The 21,275-nt window shown below is 45.0% G+C and overlaps 1 protein-coding gene across 14 annotated transcripts in view; it reads left to right on the forward strand.

Annotated features, from left to right (window-relative positions):
- The window catches only part of PKP4 (plakophilin 4), a 252,906-nt gene that overhangs the window by 119,596 nt on the left and 112,035 nt on the right, over nt 1-21,275 (forward strand). For 10 of the 14 annotated variants that reach the window (XM_069732987.1, XM_069732985.1, XM_069732981.1 and 7 more), the window contains exon 3: nt 5,153-5,265. The exons of the other annotated variants lie outside the window; for them this stretch is intronic. In XM_069732987.1, coding sequence (XP_069589088.1) covers nt 5,153-5,265 — 113 coding nt within the window. The remainder of the gene's footprint in view (nt 1-5,152; nt 5,266-21,275) is intronic. 14 annotated transcript variants of the gene reach the window in all.

The raw sequence follows: 21,275 nt of genomic DNA on the forward strand, positions 1-21,275 counted from the left end.
TAATTATAGCGCTGCGCTCTTACCTGCTGCGGCGCGGTCCCTGCAGTCCCTGGCTTCTCCGGCGCTGCAGCTTCTTCCTGTAATTGAGCGGTCACATGGCACCGATCATTACAGAAATGAATATGCGGCTCCTCCCCTATGGGGGTGGAGCTGCCTATTCATTTCTGTAATGAGCGGTGCCATGTGACCGCTCAGTACAGGAAGAATCTGCAGCGCCGGAGAAGCCAGGGACTGCAGGGACCGCGCTGGGAGCAGGTAAGTATGATTACACAGCCCCCGCTCCCCCTCCCCTGCTGACACCCGGGTATATGACTCGAGTATAAGCCGAGAGGGGGACTTTCAGCCCAAAAAAATATTAGTACAGACCAAAAGTTTGGACACACCTTCTCATTTTAAAGATTTTTCTGTATTTTCATGACTATGAAAATTGTACATTCACACTGAAGGCATCAAAACTATGAATTAACACGTGGAATTATATACTTAACAAAAAGCAGGAGTCTGGTGGATTCACAGCTGATGGTCCTACTGAATAGACTGTTATTTGTATTATGGCAAGAAAAAAGCAGCTAAGTAAAGAAAAATGAGTGGCCATCATTACTTTAAGAAATGAAGGTCAGTCAGTCCAAAAAATTGGGCAAATTTTGAAAGTATCCCCAAGTGCAGTGGCAAAAACCATCAAGCGCTACAAAGAAACTCTCACATCAGGACCGCCCCAGGAAAGGAAGACCAAGAGTCACCTCTGCTTCCGAGGATAAGTTTATCCAAGTCACCAGCCTCAGAAATCGCAGGTTAACAGCAGCTCAGATTAGAGACCAGGTCAATGCCACAGAGAGTTCTAGCAGCAGACACATCTCTACAACAACTGTTAAGAGGAGACTTTGTGCAGCAGGCCTTCATGCTAAAATAGCTGCTAGGAAACCACTGCTAAGGACAGGCAACAAGCAGAAGAGAGTTGTTTGGGCTAAAGAACAAAGGAATGGACATTAGACCAGGGGAAATCTGTGCTATGGTCTGATGTGTCCAAATTTGAGATCTTTGGTTCCAACCACCGTGTCTTTGTGCGACGCAGAAAAGGTGAACGGCTGGACTCTACATGCCTGGTTCCCACCGTGAAGCATGGAGGAGGAGGAGGTGTGATGGTGTGGGGGGGCTTTGCTGGTGACACTGTTGGGGATTTATTCCAAATTGAAGACATACTGAACCAGCATGGCTACCACAGCATCTTGCAGCAGCATGGTATTCCATCCGGTTTGCGTTTAGTTGGACCCCAAACACACCTCCAGGCTGTGTAAGGGCTATTTGACCAAGAACGAGAGTGATGGGGTGCTACGCCTGATGACCTAGCCTCTATAGATGGTTGGGGTGAGCTGGACCACAGAGTGAAGGCAAAAGAGCCAACAAGTGCTAAGCATCTCTGAGAACTCCTTCAAGATTGTTGGAAGACCATTCCCGGTGACTACCTCTTGAAGCTCATCAAGAGAATGCCAAGAGTGTGCAAAGCAGTCATCTAAGCAAAAGGTGGCTACTTTGAAGAACCTAGAATATAAGACATAATTTCAGTTGTTTCACACTTTTTTGTAAAGTATATAATTCCACATGTGTTAATTCATAGTTTTGATGCCTTCAGTGTGAATGTACAATTTTCATAGTCATGAAAATACAGAAAAATCTTTAAATGAGAAGGTGTGTCCAAACTTTGGTCTGTTCTGTATGTATGTATATATATATATATATATATATATATATATATATATATATATATATATATATATATATATATATATAATTGTCTAACAGTCACTTCCGTCTGTCTGTCCTTCTGTCACGGTTATTCTTTCGCTGATTGGTCTTGGCAGCTGCCTGTCATGGCTGCCGGGACCAATCAGTGACGGCCACAGTCCGATTAGTCCCTCCCCTACTCCCCTGCACTCACTGCCCGATGCCCGCTCTGTAATCCCCTCCACTCACCGCTCACACAGGGTTAATGGCAGCGGTAACGGCCCGCGGTGTAACGCACTCCGTTACCGCTGCTATTTAACCCTGTGTCCCCAACTATTTACTATTGATGCTGCCTATGCAGCATCAATAGTAAAAATGTCATGTTAAAAATAATTTAAAAAAAAGCAAAAAACCTGCTATACTCACCATCCGCCGCCTTTCCTGCTCCTCGCCACGCTCCTGGGATCGCTCCATTGCAAGTGGCAGCTTCCGGTCCCGGGGCTGGTGTGCGACAAGGACCTGCCGTGACGTCATGTGACCGCAACGTCATCATAGGTCCTGCTCACACCAGCCCTGGGACCGGAAGCTGACGCTTACAATGGAGCGGTCCCGGGAGTGTGGCGAGGAGTGGAAAAGGCGGCGGAAGGTGAGTATAGCAGGACTTCAACGGGCCTTCGGAAGGTGAGTATATGTTTATTTATTTTTTTAAGTCTCTATACTACGTGGCTCTGTGCTGGGCAATATACTACGTGACTGGGCAATATACTACGTGGCTGGGCAATATACTACGTGAGTGGGCAATATACTACGTGAGTGGGCAATATACTACGTCGCTGGGCAATATACTACGTGACTGGGCAATATACTACGTGACTGGGCAATATACTACGTGACTGGGCAATATACTACGTGAGTGGGCAATATACTGCGTGGCTGGGCAATATACTACGTGACTGGGCAATATACTACGTGAGTGGGCAATATACTACGTGACTGGGCAATATACTACGTGGCTGGGCAATATACTTCGTGATTGGGCAATATACTTTGTGACTGGGCAATATACTTCGTGACTGGGCAATATACTTCGTAACTGGGCAATATACTACGTGGGCTGTGCAATATACTACGTGACTGGGCAATATACTACGTCGCTGGGCAATATACTACGTGGCTGTGCAATATACTACGTGGCTGTGTAATATACTACGTGGCTGTGCAATATACTATGTGGCTGTGCAATATACTACGTGGCTGTGCAATATACTACGTGGCTGTGCAATATACTACGTGGCTGGGCAATATAATACGTGGCTGGGCAATATACTACGTGGCTGGGCAATATACTACGTGGCTGGGCAATATACTACGTGGCTGGGAAATATACTACGTGGCTGGGCAATATACTACGTGGCTGGGCAATATACTACGTCGCTGGGCAATATACTACGTGGGCTGTGCAATATACTACGTGACTGGGCAATATACTACGTCGCTGGGCAATATACTACGTGGCTGGGCAATATACTACGTGGCTGGGCAATATACTACGTGGCTGGGCAATATACTACGTGGCTGGGCAATATACTACGTGGCTGGGCAATATACTACGTCGCTGGGCAATATACTACGTCGCTGGGCAATATACTATGTGGCTGGGCAATATACTACGTGGCTGTGCAATATACTACGTAACTGGGCAATATACTACGTCGCTGGGCAATACACTACGTGGACATGCATATTCTAGAATACCCGATGCGTTAGAATCGGGCCACCATCTAGTATATATATTTACTATAATATAATTTAAAACATTCTATTCTAAAAATGAACATAACAGTTTCTTCTATTTCCCTTGTATCAGCCTAAAGGTTTCATCTCACGATGTCTTCAGGAGCTCAGTGCTCCCCAGACTGCTGACTTCCTGGGTCCTGGGGGGCTGTGTTCTCCTGACTGTCAGTTCTTGTGGCACCTCTGGTCTGAACTGTGCTCTTCCGATGCTGCTATAAGAGACTGTTTTTCTTGTTTTGTTTTTTTTTTGTAGCATTGGATGAGCAGTAGGGCTGAAGCTGGCCAGGATTAGGAGTTTACTGCATGCTTCAGTGATTGCGGCCGGCCTCGGGGCGGCGCTTACAAGCTCTCTAGGGCAGTGCTTACAAGTAGCATTGGCATTGAACCAAGAGACCAAAAAAAAGAAGAGAAAAGCAAGGATAGGTGGAGAAAAAATGCAGGGAGAAATAGTAAGTTAAGTCTATTCCACTTTTAACTTTTTAAGCTGTCTATAGCCATTAAGGCTTCGTACACTCCTAGTCTTGCTTCAGTAGAGCCGCAGATTTTCCACTCTTCGGAGAATCCCGGTGGTCTCCCTTTTTTTGGTCATTAGATTCCACCTGGAATCTCTGAGGTTCTCTAAAGTGTAGGTAACATATGACTACCGTTGTAATGAAAGGGATTTTTTATATTTTTTTTTATATTTTTAATATTCTGTAGACTTTATTTTTTCTGCGTCCCTCTGTAAATTTAAAGCTCTTCCATACAGTAATAATAAATAGTCAGCGTATGCTGAAAAGACACACTTTTAGCATACGCTGAAGTATAGAGCTTATGGTTTAACTTACTGTCTGTGCAGACGTTTTCCCATGATGATGATTTAGAAACTGGTCACGTCTACATTTTTGCAGGTAATTTGCAGGTAATTTTTATAGGAACGATCTTCCTTCTGTCCTTTTACTTCTAGTGTCTCGTATATTTTGCCAAAGTAACAAATTTAAAGTAACAAGAAGTATTCTAGACTACACCTGGTCATTTTGTAGTCTGTTGCCATGGAGACACAAGTCATAATTTGAACTGTAGACATAAAAGGTTTGTTTTTGTTTGTTTTTTTGTCTTTGGATCTTGTGTTGCTTTGGCACAATAAACATTCTTTAGCTTTCTCTTGACTTCTTTTTTTTCTTTTTTTTTTACGCGAGCAGAACCGTATTTAATGCTTCCTATTTGTTCTGCTGCCTGTATTTACACTGTATAAACAGACATTCACTTTTCATTTTATGGATGGAGTTACGGTTTCTTTGCTCAGTATCTCCGTCTGTCCCCAATACTGTGAGTTTTTTTTGGCTGGAGATTAATCGTTGGGTTCTTACATTAAAGAGGAAGAGCCGCCGAATTCCCTTACGACCCTGAATTGTAGATAAAGGTCAATAATCATGAAATATTCCGTTTGCTGCGATCTGTCAGAACCGTCTTCTTTTATGAAACTGATAATAAATAAATAAATAAAAGTGTGTTGTGAGCAGTTTTGCAGACAGATGGGTTTTGTCCCTTTGCTAACAGCCCAGCACAGATTATCTCTCCCCCTCGGTCGCCTGTGCATGAATCAGTGTATTTGCAGATCACCTGAGGCTTCTTTCTCATTTTCTTGAAATTCCAGGAGCTGCAATTTGAACGGCTCACCAGAGAGCTCGAGGTGGAAAGACAAATTGTTGCCAATCAGCTAGAAAGATGCAGACTGGGAGCCGAGTCGCCGAGCATCGCCAGCGTAAGGTACACATTTTAATGACTGTTTGCTACCATACTGTGAAATGGCCGTTTCCACGATCCAGCCACCGCGCATCGTTTATTTCACTGCTCACTCGCTGCTCTACTTGCTGGTTGGGAGTATTTATAGGTTAATGTTGGAACTTTCACAAAATAAATGTCCGACTTTCCATCAGCCGAGTCTCGCTGTGCATCACTTTCTTGCACTTTCCAATAGGATCAGGGTGCTGGTGCTGGTTTTTGGCTAATCACGAGGTCTGATGGGCAAGCGAGAGTTAGCCTGTGCACATCTCAGAATGAACTGTGACAACCCAAAGGGAAGCTGATACTGGTAACACTACGGGTTGTCAAGAGGGGGGTGGCACTCGGGACACCATCTATGTGCTTCACCCCCGAGCCCCCAACAAAAGTACAGTTCACAGTTCTCAGAAGCTGATGTCTCCAATCCCCCTACTCCAATTCCTGATTCAACACCTGCGCCCACTTTATTCCGTCAACTTTTCCTTTCTCAAGTATCCTGTCACCCAACTTTACCACCTCAGACTCTTTTTCACTGTCTCTGACTTTTCACCGCCTCTGACTTTTTTTTACCGCCTGACTTTTTTCAACGCCTCTGACATTTTTCACCGCCTTTCACTTTCACCGCCTTTCACTTTCACCGCCTTTCACTTTCACCGCCTCACACTTTTCACCGCCTCATACTTTTCACCGCCTCACACTTTTCACCGCCTCACATTTTTCACCGCCTTTCACTTTCACCGCCTTTCACTTTCACCGCCTTTCACTTTCACCGCCTTTCACTTTTCACCGCCTTTCACTTTTCACCGCCTCACACTTTTCACCGCCTCACACTTTTCACCGCCTCACACTTTTCACCGCCTCGCTCACTTTTCACCGCCTCGCTCACTTTTCACCGCCTTTCACTTTCACCGCCTTTCACTTTCACCGCCTCGCTCACTTTTCACCGCCTCGCTCACTTTTCACCGCCTCGCTCACTTTTCACCGCCTCGCTCACTTTTCACCGCCTCGCTCACTTTTCACCGCCTCGCTCACTTTTCACCGCCGCTCACTTTTCACCGCCTCGCTCACTTTTCACCGCCTCGCTCACTTTTCACCGCCTCGCTCACTTTTCACCGCCTCGCTCACTTTTCACCGCCGCTCACTTTTCACCGCCTCGCTCACTTTTCACCGCCTCTCACTTTTCACCGCCTCTCACTTTTCACCGCCTTTCACTTTCACCGCCTTTCACTTTTCACCGCCTCTCACTTTTCACCGCCTCACACTTTTCACCGCCTCTCACTTTTCACCGCCTCTCACTTTTCACCGCCTCTCACTTTTCACCGCCTCTCACTTTTCACCGCCTCGCTCACTTTTCACCGCCTCACACTTTTCACCGCCTCTCACTTTTCACCGCCTCTCACTTTTCACCGCCTTTCACTTTCACCGCCTTTCACTTTCACCGCCTCGCTCACTTTTCACCGCCTCGCTCACTTTTCACCGCCTCGCTCACTTTTCACCGCCTCGCTCACTTTTCACCGCCTCGCTCACTTTTCACCGCCTCGCTCACTTTTCACCGCCTCGCTCACTTTTCACCGCCTCGCTCACTTTTCACCGCCTCGCTCACTTTTCACCGCCTCGCTCACTTTTCACCGCCTCGCTCACTTTTCACCGCCTCGCTCACTTTTCACCGCCTCGCTCACTTTTCACCGCCTCGCTCACTTTTCACCGCCTCGCTCACTTTTCACCGCCTCGCTCACTTTTCACCGCCTCGCTCACTTTTCACCGCCTCGCTCACTTTTCACCGCCTCGCTCACTTTTCACCGCCTCGCTCACTTTTCACCGCCTCTCACTTTCTTTCACCACTTCCCTCAAACTGACTCCACGCTTTTTTTAATCATGCAAATGTTTTTTCCTATAACAATGAGCTGCTCTGCTTTGCATGTTTTTTTTTCTGTCATTATTCACTATGCAGCACTAACCCAAGCGTTACAATTTACTGATTCCTCATCTATAATCAGGTTTGAGGTTCTCTCCCTTCGGAAATCCTCTGTGCAGACGTATTGACTGGTTATATACACTGCGTGCAGAATTATTAGGCAAGTTGTATTTTAGAGGTTTATGTTTATTATTGATCAAGAACTATGTTCTCAATCAACCCAAAAGACTCATAAATATCAAAGCTTAATATTTTTGGAAGTTGGAGTGGGGTTTTCTTAGATTTGGCTATCTTAGGAGGATATCTGTGCAGGTAACTATTACTGTGCAGAATTATTAGGCAACTTTATAAAAACCAAATACATACCCATCTCACTTGTGTATTTTCACCAGGTAAACTAATATAACTGCACAAAATTTAGAAATAAACATTTCTGACATGCAAAAACAAAACCCCCCAAAATTAGTGACCACTATAGCCACCTTTCTTTAGGATGACACTCAGCAGCCTCCATCCATAGATTCTGTCAGTTGCTTGATCTGTTTACGACCAACATTGCGTGCAGCAGCCACCACAGCCTCCAGACACTGTTCCGAGAGGTGTACTGTTTTCCCTCCCTGTAGATTTCACATTTTATGAGGGACCACAGGTTCTCTATGGGGTCCAGATCAGGTGAACAAGGGGGCCATGACATTATTTTTTCTTCTTTGAGACCTTTACTGGCCAGCCATGCTGTGGAGTAGTTGGAGGCATGTGATGGAGCATTGTCCTGTATGAAAATCATGTTTTTCTTGAACGATACCAACTCTTCCTGTTCCACTGCTTGAAGAAGTTGTCTTACAGAAACTGGCAGTAGGTCTGGGAGTTGAGCTTCACTCCATCCTCAACCCGAAAAGGTCCCACAAGTTCATCTTTGATCCCAGCCCATACCAGTAACCCACCTCCACCTTGCTGGCGTCTGAGTCGGTGTGGAGCTCTCTGCCCTTTACTGATCCAGCCTCCGGCCCATCCATCTGGCCCATCCATCTGGCCCATCAAGAGTCACTCATTTCATCAGTCCATAAAACCTTTGAAGAGTCAGTCTTAGGGTTTGTGTCCACGTGCAGGAAACGCTGCGTGTTTGACGCTGCATAGGGACGCAACGTCAGACACGCAGCGTCCAGATGTTACAGCATAGTGGAGGGGATTTAATGAAATCCCGTCTCCACTATGCGTGGTAACACGCACGCGGCGGCCCTGCGACTCCGGACATGCTGCGCGTCTTTTCAGATCGCAGCATGTCCGTATATCTTGCGGCGACGCTCCGTCGCCGCAAGATATAGCACAGGGCCCTATGGTGGAGAGCGATGATGCCGGATGTGTGCTGTGAACACATCCGGCATCATCGCGTCCCAGAAAGGGAGCGGGGCTTACCGCAGAGCGGCTAAGCCGCTCCGACGATACCGCCGGCCATCCTGAACGTGGACACGCAGCCTTAAGATATTTCTTAGCCCAGTCTTGGCATTTTATCTAATGTTTCTTGTTCAGAGGTGGTCGTTTTTCAGCCTTCCTTCCCTTGGCCATGTCCCTGAGTATCGTACACCTTGTGCTTTTTGTTACTCCAGTAACGTTGCAGCTCTGAAATGTGGCACAACAGGTGGCAAATGGCAGCTTCACGCTTGATTTTCCTCAATTCATGGGCAGTTATTTTGCGCCCTTTTTGCCCAACACGCTTCTTGCGACCCTGTTAGCTATTTGCCATGAAACGTTTGATTGTTCGGTGATCATTCTTCAAAAGTTTGGCAATTTCAAGACTGCTGCATCCCTCTGCAAGACATCTCACAATTGGACTTTTCAGAGCCGTCACATCTCTCTTCTGACCCATTTTGCCAAAGGAAATGAAGTTGCCTAATAATTAAGCGCACCTTATATAGGGTTTTGATGTCAGTAGACAACACCCCTCCTCATTACAGAGATGCACATCACCTGATTTACTTAATTGGTAGTTGGCTCTCAAACCTGAACAGCTTGGAGTAGGACAACAGATACTTTTTATATCATGTGATCAAAATACAGCTTGCCTAATAATTCTGCACACAGTGTAGTGCAGATCTAATCTAGACCCGCTCCATAGTTCCACTAGGTTTTCTGATCTGTCTCACCCATGGAGCGATGCCGCCGACCTATATCTGGAGACATATATCGTTATTACCATTAAGCTCAGATGAATTGCAGGCGCCAATATTCACAAGAATTAATGTTTTATTACGTTTACATATTTTTTTTCCTCCAAGCTCGTGCCAAGGAAAAATAAACTAAATAAGAGCTCCTTACTGTCCGCAGGTCCAGCGATGCCTCTGGTCTTTATTGACAGGCAGCAGCGGTGACCTCATAACTACAGCATGCATGACCTCTGCAGACAATCTCTGGGCAAAGAGGATACAGCACATGCTGCTGAGGTCAGTGATTGGCTGCAGCCTGTTAATAAAGACCGAGGGCAGCAGCGAAGAGGCGTTATGTCTGGTTATTGCAGCTTACCTTCACTGTAGTGAGTGAGCTGCAGTACCCCACACAACCTGCGGAGAGGAGCGGCGCTGTTTTTAGATTAAAGGAGCCATGTTTTTACAATTATTTATTACCTCTTTAAGGACTTGTTCAGATGCAGAGGGATTATTGATTGGGATCTGAAGTGGTCAGCGACTAATCTATTTGACGCTATTAGTGCGTGGTCGTCCTGGCGGCGGCGGCGGAGCTGTGGACTGCCAGGACTAGCCGAGTTGCACATATTCCGATTTTTAGGTTTCTGAATGTAATTGACTGGAATCTTCTATTATCCATCTAATCTCCGGTGAATTCTTCCACGTTGGGTCATGCAGTCACATTGCAGCCGCTGACGGTGGAGAAGAGACATCACAGCGCGTTTCTCGTGGCAGTTTATCAAAATATATTGTATATGTGCATAAATCAGAATAAATCACCCTCATTATAAATGAGAGCCTCATTGAAATGATAATCCCCCCTCGCCCGTAGGAGAGGAGCGCCGGCAGTAGAGGATGGCACCGCCATGCATGTTGTGAGCGGGTGATGCAGCTTTCTGAATGAGCACCGTATACTCCCATATGTTTCATCTCCGCTTCATGAACTCTGCACTGCTTCATGACACCCCTGTGGGTAACATTTACTATCTTGTCAGGCTCTGCTCCTGCTTTAGATCACATAGAGCTGCACTCTAACCAGATTTCACAATAAAAACCACATACGTTATTAAATACATTTTTAGACCTGTTGAGGCTGGTGTACATACTTTGAAATCCATGCATAATCCTTTTTGAATGAATTGTTTAGGTTTCATTCTCTGGCTGAACTATTCAAATGCTCAGGCTTGTTCCGCTAGTCTAACATGGATTTTTCAAAGTAAGTACACCAGGTCATCAGGTCTAAGTGATCAATTTAATAATGTGTGCAGTTTGCATTGTAAAGTAGGGTGACAGACCTGATTTAAAGGGGTCTTTTCTTAGGATAGGTCATCAGTATCAAAATGGGGTTCTGCACAGCTCCTTCCACCTTGTAGTGGGCATCGCCGAAGGCTGCAGATCAACTACTGTTGTGCATTTCTCTGCGATGGCCGCGAAGCACAATACGGAGCTGCGGAGCTCAACTCCGTCCACTGTTTACATCTGACTGTTGATTGATGGGGGGTGCCGAGTGTGGGATCCCTCACTAATGTGATATTTATTGCCTACCCTAAGGATAGGTCATTAATATCTTAAGTCTGGACAAACACATTGGGTTTACAAAAAAACATAATATTGATCTGTAGGGTGATCATAGAGTTGAGCAGGAGGATTCGCAGGACCCTTTTTAGCCCGTGGCCTTAGGACTAGAGACCTGCGGACCTCCTACCACCGGTGGCGTACCTGGCTCCTCTTCGGATTGGTAAGTGTGGCACCCCTAGGGGTATTTGCCACAAAAATAGTTACTGACAGTAAGTACAAATACTAAAATAGCAAGACTGCACTACCACCTCCGGCCAGAAGGGGGAGCTCCAGAGACTTCCCTTGATCCATTCTGGTCTGAGAGAAGAAATGGCAGTTGGGCTAAGGAGCTGAAAGTGAGAGGTCATACAGTTGAATCTCTAACAGCCCTGTGACTGTTACCAAGCCTAAATCACCGGCCTGAGGAGAAGAGGGATAGAGAAAAAGGACATTGTGAGAACCGGGTAGCATTAATCACTACCCAGAACAGGCGCAAAGACGGATACCGGATCCGTGGCTGTATTCATTATATATAATACAGCAACCGGAAAAACGTGAGGTGATATCAGCTTCACTAGGGCCGGACGCAGCAACAGACACAGAGTTCAGCGGTACTCCCAGAGGGGGTAAACCGATAATAAGACTCGGGTTGCCCGTCGAACCAGGACCCGGAGGGGACAGATTGGGCCGGCAGCCAGTTCACATACAGCAGCAGGGCCACACAGAAATTGCGCACAATAAGAGGCGAAGACCCCGGCAGGGTCAAAGTAACTCAGAGTTCCCATACAGACTCCGGTGACAGGACTGGTTGTAAATCCTTTTATGTTAAAGTAAACTGGTTAAACGTTTCAGTGCCTCAGACTTTCATTTGGACAATAGCTATCTATCCAGGATTGGGATCATCGCCGCTGGGAGAACCTGCTGCTGATCAAGTAAGTGCCTGTCCCCTCATGATACCCCTTACACTGTGCATTGCCTGAGGCCACAGCACCGGGTCAAGCCACCCGTGACATCCCCCTCAAGAGACAGACTCCATTGGTCCGGTGCTGGGTATCCCGGTCTCCTGGGCGTCACATAAGCACTGTGACGTCATTAGGTTGACGTATCTACTAGTCAGAAGAGGGGCCAAGGATACCAACTGGTAGGAGGCGGTTGACTGGGCTCTTGTTGGCTGATCTTTTTGCTCAACTTTAGTTGTTTTAGATGAATTTTTTCTTTTCTTTTCTTTTTTTTTTTTGAAGTTTAACAGCCATAAATCGTACTACTTTTGCCCTCTAGGCCATTTCTTCCATTGCATCTCAGCCTCGTTCAAATAAATGGAGGAATTGAAACATGAAATCCGCGGAATCATAGATCTTGTGTTTTCAATTTTTTAGAGATTGTCGGGGGAACTTTTTAATTTTCTGTTCTTCTCCTTTAAATTCCTTGCGTACTTTGAGGAAGTTAACAGAATGTTTATTGTGTGGGTTCGGAGGCTACATAAAGTTCACAATGTAAATGCGTCAGCTGACGGTCGGCGCGGTTTGTGGCCCGGGGCCAGTATTCCTCACTGGTCGTCTTATTTTCCTTATTATTGCTCTTCTGATGCTTTTTTTATGACACTGATGGGTTTACTAGTTGTTGATGATCTTGAACTATTAGACCCCCTCCCCCCGTACCAGGCACCAGACCGCCGTCCAAGTGCTCCGCGCGTTCATCGATCAGCGGTCAGAGCTTCCCGTCTGCAGGACTGTATTATTTTTTATTATTATTGTACTGCAATTTACTGAATCACAGAGCATGATGAAGCCTTTTTTAATTACTTCGGCTCATTGGCATTCCGGACTCGCTCGTTTCTGCCACAAGTCAATTTTGTCCAGGATGTCGAATCTCCAAACAGGAATGTTGCCCACCGGCTGGAATTAAAAATGCGCGTCTTAATCTGCGGAAGGACAGCCGGGCGCTTAACGTGTTTGCTGCAGCCGCGGTCTCTTGTTGGAGGAGGATTGGACTTACTGAAGCGTCCTATTAATACAGCAGGAGACGGATACAAATGTTCATGTTCTCTCAACATTTATAAGATTTTGTTCTCGTATGTGTGTGTGTGTATGTGTGTGTGTATATATATATGTGTATGTGTGTATATGTATGTATATGTATGTATATATATATATATATATATATATATATATATATATATATATATATAATTGCCTAAGGGTTTTTCCGTCTGTCTGTCTGTCTGTCCTGGAAATCCCGGCTCTCTGATTGGTCGAGGCCGCCAGTCTGATTGACACTTCTATATTGATCAGTCCTCCTGACACTTCTGTATTGATCAGTCCTCCTGACACTTCTATATTGATCAGTCCTCCTGACACTTCAATATTGATCAGTCCTCCTGACACTTCAATATTGATCAGTCCTCCTGACACTTCTATATTGATCAGTCCTCCTGATACCTCTATATTGATCAGTCCTCCTGACACTTTTATATTGATCAGTCCTCCTGACACTTCTATATTGATCAGTCCTCCTGACATTCTATATTGATCAGTCCTCCTGACACTTCTATATTGATCAGTCCTCCTGACACTTCTATATTGATCAGTCCTCCTGACACTTCTATATTGATCAGTCCTCCTGACATTCTACATTGATCAGTCCTCCTGACACTTCTATATTGATCAGTCCTCCTGACATTCTATATTGGTCAGGCCTGGCGGCCTCGACCAATCAGAGACCGGCACAGCATCGACGTAGAAATCCCGCGTCTCTGATTGGTCGAGGCCGCCAGTCTGATTGACACTTCTATATTGATCAGTCCTCCTGACACTTCTGTATTGATCAGTCCTCCTGACACTTCTATATTGATCAGTCCTCCTGACACTTCTATATTGATCAGTCCTCCTGACACTTCTATATTGATCAGTCCTCCTGACACTTCTATATTGATCAGTCCTCCTGATACCTCTATTTTGATCAGTCCTCCTGACACTTCTATATTGATCAGTCCTCCTGATACCTCTATATTGATCAGTCCTCCTGACACTTCTATATTGATCAGTCCTCCTGACACTTCTATATTGATCAGTCCTCCTGACACTTCTATATTGATCAGTCCTCCTGACACTTCTATATTGATCAGTCCTCCTGACACTTCTATATTGATCAGTCCTCCTGACACTTCTATATTGATCAGTCCTCCTGACACTTCAATATTGATCAGTCTTCCTGACACTTCTATATTGATCAGTCCTCCTGATACCTCTATATTGATCAGTCCTCCTGATACCTCTATATTGATCAGTCCTCCTGACACTTCAATATTGATCAGTCCTCCTGACACTTCTATATTGATCAGTCCTCCTGATACCTCTATATTGATCAGTCCTCCTGACACTTCTATATTGATCAGTCCTCCTGACACTTCTATATTGATCAGTCCTCCTGATACCTCTATTTTGATCAGTCCTCCTGACACTTCTATATTGATCAGTCCTCCTGACACTTCTATATTGATCAGTCCTCCTGATACCTCTATTTTGATCAGTCCTCCTGACACTTCTATATTGATCAGTCCTCCTGATACCTCTATATTGATCAGTCCTCCTGACACTTCTGTATTGATCAGTCCTCCTGACACTTCTATATTGATCAGTCCTCCTGACACTTCTATATTGATCAGTCCTCCTGACACTTCTATATTGATCAGTCCTCCTGACACTTCAATATTGATCAGTCCTCCTGACACTTCTATATTGATCAGTCCTCCTGATACCTCTATATTGATCAGTCCTCCTGATACCTCTATATTGATCAGTCCTCCTGACACTTCAATATTGATCAGTCCTCCTGACACTTCTATATTGATCAGTCCTCCTGATACCTCTATATTGATCAGTCCTCCTGACACTTCTATATTGATCAATCCTCCTGATACCTCTATTTTGATCAGTCCTCCTGACACTTCTATATTGATCAGTCCTCCTGACACTTCTATATTGATCAGTCCTCCTGATACCTCTATTTTGATCAGTCCTCCTGACACTTCTATATTGATCAGTCCTCCTGATACCTCTATATTGATCAGTCCTCCTGACACCTCTGTATTGATAAATCCTCCTGACACTTCTATATTGATCAGTCCTCCTGACACCTCTATATTGATAAATCCTCCTGACACTTCTATATTGATCAGTCCTCCTGATACCTCTATATTGATCAGTCCTCCTGACACTTCTATATTGATCAGTCCTCCTGATACCTCTATATTGATCAGTCCTCCTGACACTTCTATATTGATCAGTCCTCCTGACATTCTATATTGATCAGTCCTCCTGACACTTCTATATTGATCAGTCCTCCTGACACCTCTATATTGATCAGTCCTCCTGACATTCTATATTGATCAGTCCTTCTGACACCTCTATATTGATCAGTCCTCCTGACATTCTATATTGATCAGTCCTCCTGACACTTCTATATTGATCAGTCCTCTGACACTTCTATATTGATCAGTCCTCCTGACACTTCTATATTGATCAGTCCTCCTGACACTTCTATATTGATCAGTCCTCCTGACACTTCTATATTGATCAGTCCTCCTGACACTTCTATATTGATCAGTCCTCCTGACACTTCTATATTGATCACTCCTCCTGACACTTCTATATTGATCAGTCCTCCTGACACTTCTATATTGATCAGTCCTCCTGACACCTCTATATTGATCAGTCCTCCTGACATTCTATATTGATCAGTACACTTCTATATTGATCAGTCCTCCTGACACTTCTATATTGATCATTCCTCCTGACACTTCTGTATTGATCAGTCCTCCTGACACTTCTATATTGATCAGTCCTCCTGACACTTCTGTATTGATCAGTCCTCCTGACACTTCTATATTGATCAGTCCTCCTGACACTTCTATATTGATCAGTCCTCCTGACACTTCTATATTGATCAGTCCTCCTGACACTTCAATATTGATCAGTCCTCCTGACACTTCAATATTGATCAGTCCTCCTGACACTTCTATATTGATCAGTCCTCCTGACACTTCTATATTGATCAGTCCTCCTGACACTTCTATATTGATCAGTCCTCCTGACACTTCTATATTGATCAGTCCTCCTGACACTTGACGATGATGTCATAAAGGACGTAGATATCCCGCGTCTCTGATTCAGCGACGGGCACAGTAGATGTCATAATGGTTGCCATGGCGACGATGATGTCATAAATGTTGCCTCAACCAATCAGCGACGGGCACAGTCTGCCGCGAATTCTGGAATCATCATTGTCCATATACTACGGGGACATGCATATTCTAGAATACCCGATGCGTTAGAATCGGGCCACAATCTAGTGTGTGTATATATATATATATATATATATATATATATATATATATATATATATATATATATATATATATATATATATATATATATATATATATATATATATATATATATATATATATATATATATATATATAATTGTCTAAGGGTTTTTCCGTCTGTCTGTCTGTCCTGGAAATCCCGGCTCTCTGATTGGTCGAGGCCGTCAGGCCTCGACCAATCAGAGACCGGCACAGCATCGACGTAGAAATCCCGCGTCTCTGATTGGTCAAGGCCGCCAGGCCTCGACCAATCAGCAACGGACACAGCGACGATGTCATAAAGGATGTAGACATCTCACGTTTCTGATTCAGCGACGGGCACAGTATCGACGTAGATGTCATAATGGTTGCCATGGCGACGATGTCATAAAGGTTGCCTCGATCAATCAGCGACGGACACAGTCTGCCGCGAATTCTGGAATCCTCATTGTCCATATACTACGGGGACATGCATATTCTAGAATACCCGATGCGTTAGAATCGGGCCACAATCTAGTATATATATATATATATATACACACATACACATACACACACACACACACACACACACACACACACACACACACACACACACACACACATATATATAGGGACTGTCCTTATAGTGACCTTCTGAGAAATGGCATTAAAAAAAAAATAAAGGGCTAAGGGACAGAATGTAGCTATAATGTGCACCATCTTGACCAAAGCCAAGGTGCATGTGCTCGACCTCCGCTCCATTCATTGTCTGAGACAGTCGGAGAGAGTCGAATACAGTGCTCCGCTCTCTACTACAGTCCAATAGACAATAATGGAGCGGACGTCAAGTATGTGATCAACTCTACAAAGCCCTGTTCTTGGGTTTGCAAATCATCGTATTGAGGGCACCGACCTTCAAACCCCGATGATCAGCAAGTTCTCCCCATCCCTTTGATAGGAGATGGCTAGTAATTTTGTAAACCCTCTTTAAATTATTTGCTTGATCTGTACTGTGACCCCATAATTTAAGAAAATATCCTCTAACCAGACAATAGAGGAACTGATCGTGCAGCCAATAGGTGCTCCTCCTGGCCCCCATACACATGCACGTTCACCTTGGCTCAGCACGTGTTTTCAATAGGGAGAGAGCGACTGTTTACACTTATACTTATATATGTTTTTTTTTTTTTTTTTTTTTTTTTTGTTGCCTGATGTTGTTATACACCGTATATGGTTGCTGTATAGGTGTTTATGTGCACTTATACCTGTGCACGTGCCAAAAATAACAATAATTCCTTCCTCCCTTTTAGGTTCTCTGGGTGGCTCCACATGCCCTGTCCTTTTGTGTCCTTTTGGCTCCTTTGGCGGTCTTGCCTGTAATCTCTAGCATACGTTTATAATTGTGATATCTCCCGGCATTCTGCGGGTTGATATCTTGTGCCTCGGTGTTTTGCTGCACCATGTTCTCTCTGCCCTCTTCTTACCTGTTGTTTTCCCCTCTCCTCCCCCCCCCCCTTTTTGGAGCTTACTCCGGCTTTTGGTCTTTATCCCACCTCCTCTGCTCTGTGTCCTATGATGTGTCCATCTAGTCGGCCTCTTTAGTTCAGTCCGGCCTTCGGGCTTTATTCCACTCCCCTTGCCCTGTGTCCTATGACGCGTCCATCTAGCCGGCTGGCACTGCGCGTGCGCAACGCGGTCCTATCGGACACCGCGGTTTGCGCGTGCGCATGTGACCTTCTGGACGCTCAAGGATCGCCGTTCATTGTGATTGTTTTCCTGTTGTCATGGCATGGCCGGCGTCTTCCGGCTTTTACCTCTCTCTCTCCCACACCGGTATGCAATTTACCTTATTGGATTTATTATTTAAGCACACACTGCTGCACCTTTAGCTTCACTTCCCCTGACGAAGCTGCTGCGGCAGCGATACGCGTGGGGTGCGTTCCCACCATATCCTCCTCCTACCTCAGGGCCATTTTGGGGCTCTTTTGTTCCCTGGCTCTATGTGGATTTAACCCCTGTGGTGCCCTGTGCCTTTTGACATCGCTGCATCTCCATATACCAGAATTTACGCAGGACAGGTTGTATCCACGGCTGTTATATAGCATGCCACCACATTTTTATCCTAGGACCATGTATTGCATTGATGTTGCATTTTCTGGTTATTAGCAGTGGATACCGACATATTATGGTCAAGTCCTTTGCGGCCTGTATAGGCACATTTTGCAGGAGAGCACATTTGATTAGGTGCACCTAGGGTAGGATATATGTTTACTGTTAACATATTGTATTATGGGACTGTCATTTATTGTGGGATATGGTGGGTATAGGGATTTGGATATTTGATTTTAAATGTTTTTAACATGGTTTTTTGAGGTGTTTAATAAAGGTGTTTTGCTTTATGTAGCTACCGATTGTCTTTATATTTGGGGTTGTGCATACCATTTTTAGTCTACCCTTTCTCTTTTCCTTTGTCATGTTTTATATGTAGACTAAGTATTGCACCCCTTGATGGTTATTGTGACATTATACATTGGTGCGCCCCTTTCTATCTTTACTCTTTCAATAGGGAGAGAGGACTAAGTCACTGTCAGACCCTTTTGCTTTAGATCGATGACATCAAAATAAGCAAGTTTACAATTGACTTGCTTTTTTCTATCTACTGTATAAAAATCAGACATGTTGACATCCATCTGCCTGATCCATTTTTTTTGCCACTGAGATCAGGAAACTGCAAACACATTAGTTTTTGAAAATTGATGTGTTCAGCCATAATAAAATTTACAGACTGGTTCCATTTTACGGCTATGTGCCCACGCTGCGGATTGGTGTGCGGATTTTTCCGCACTGTTTTTACAAACTGCGGATTTACCGCGTTTTTTTTAAAATAGTTTTTGTGCGCATTTCCCCTGCGGTTTTACACCTGCGGATTCCTATTGAGGAGCAGATGTAAACCGCTGCAGGATCCGCACAAAGAATTGACATTGAACGTGTTTTTTTTCTGCAGCATGGGCACAGCGTATTTGGTTTTCCATAGGTTTACATGGTACATTGGTTGGCTAATCAGTTGATTGGCGTCATATTCACACCTTTTAGGCCATGTTCACACAGTGCGTTTTTTACTGCGGAACCGCAGCGGTTTTGCCGCTGCGGTTCCGCAGCTGTTTTCCATGCAGGGTACATAACAATGTAACCCTATGGAAAACAGTCACTGCTGTGCACATGATCCGGAATTTCGTTTAAAAAGCCGCGCAGAATAGCTGCGGCAAAAAAGGAGCATGTCACTTCTTTTTCCTGAACCGCAGCGGTTCTGCACCCATAGACCTCCATTGTGAGGTCAAAACCGCAGTAAAACCCGCAGATCAAAAATATATCTGCGGGTTTTACTGCGATTTGATGTGCAGAACCGCTGCAGCAGGAAGTGCGGGGGAGCGGGCGGAAGTGCGTGGGCGGAGTGTGGCTGCCCCCCCGTGCTCCGATCCCGCCCCCGTGCTCCGATGCCCCCCCCCGTGCTCCGATGCCCCCCCCCCCCAGTGCTCCGATGCCCCCCCCCCCCCCCGTGCCCTAATCTCCCCCCCTTATACTTACCCGGCGTCCCGGTGTCCGTCCGGCCGTCTTCTCCCTGGGCGCCGCCATCTTGCAAAATGGCGGGCGCATGCGCAGTGCGCCCGCCGAATCTGCCGGCCGGCAGATTCGCTCCAAAGTGCATTTTGATCACTGAGATAGGTTATATCTCAGTGATCAAAATAAAAAAATAGTAAATGACACCCCCCCCACTTTGTCACCCCCATTGGTAGGGACAATAAAAAAATTAAGAATTTTTTTTTTTTTTTTTTTCACTAAGGTTAGAATAGGGGTAGGGTTAGGGTTAGAAAACTGCATAAAAAAAAGGATCAAAAAACGCATCAAAAAACGCATCAAAAAAGGACAAAAAAGGACCAAAAAAAGGACCTGCGTTTTCTGCCAAGAGCTGCAGTTTTTTAAAAAAACAGTCCTGAAAAAAAAAAGGATGGAAATCCTGAACGTGTGAACATACCCTTATAGTAAAATTTCTAGAGAACCGTCCCAACAAATGGGCTGCCCAGTGTAGAGCGGATTTGTGTGATACCGGGGCATCGGAGACCCTGGAACTTCTCTTCAATCAATAGGCGAGTACCTGCAGATCTGCAGTGTTCACAGATGATTACTATCATTGGAGCCTCGGGATCTCTGATCACAGCGATCACATTGAGCAGAATGGTGCACGTTCTAATCTGCCTTAATGCTTCTGCTCCCGCGACTGTTAATTAGCCGAGCCTCGTGATACAAGGAGCGGAAGGTTTGTGCTGCCACACAAGTATAATCATGTAAACAGAATTAAAGCGAAAAATACGGCTCATCTGCCGAAAACTACGCCTCGCTAACAAGTATTTTCCTTCCTCTGTTTAATAAGTGCGTGGGAGGCTCAGTGATGGGAAGGTTTCATCGGCGCACGCTTCGGAGCAAGACTTGTTTCACACATCGCTCCAAGCAATTGCTGCTGTTTTTATTTTTCTGAAATAACATGTACATAAGGAAAGATGTATCGGCACTACAGGCTGATTGTGCCGTCTCATATCAAGTCTACTGATCTTTTTATGTTCCCTTTGTATTCGTCGGTACTTGTAAAGATAATACAATATTATAATACTTTTGTAATGTATCTGATATGGGGGTACGTGGCATCTTCCTCTCTGTAAATATTCGGAAACTACAGAAAAAAATCTCTAGCGTAAACCATTAAAAGGGGATTTTCAAGTTGATTCTTGAGCAGCTCATAACTCTTCAGTGTCCATAGTCTCCTCCATACAGTCTCCTTACTTCCTGGTGTCTGGAAGGGCGGGCACTCCTCCTTGATTGACAGATGTGGTGAGTAGCAGAGCTGTACTATTAATACAACTATTAAGCTGTAGCACGTCCTGCTATCAGTGGTTTGTTCTGGAGTGTACACTGCTATCACTGCGTTAACGCATACAGAAAATAA

The sequence above is a fragment of the Ranitomeya imitator genome, chromosome 7 (genome assembly GCF_032444005.1).
Source record: "Ranitomeya imitator isolate aRanImi1 chromosome 7, aRanImi1.pri, whole genome shotgun sequence".
Taxonomy (NCBI): Eukaryota; Metazoa; Chordata; class Amphibia; order Anura; family Dendrobatidae; genus Ranitomeya; species Ranitomeya imitator.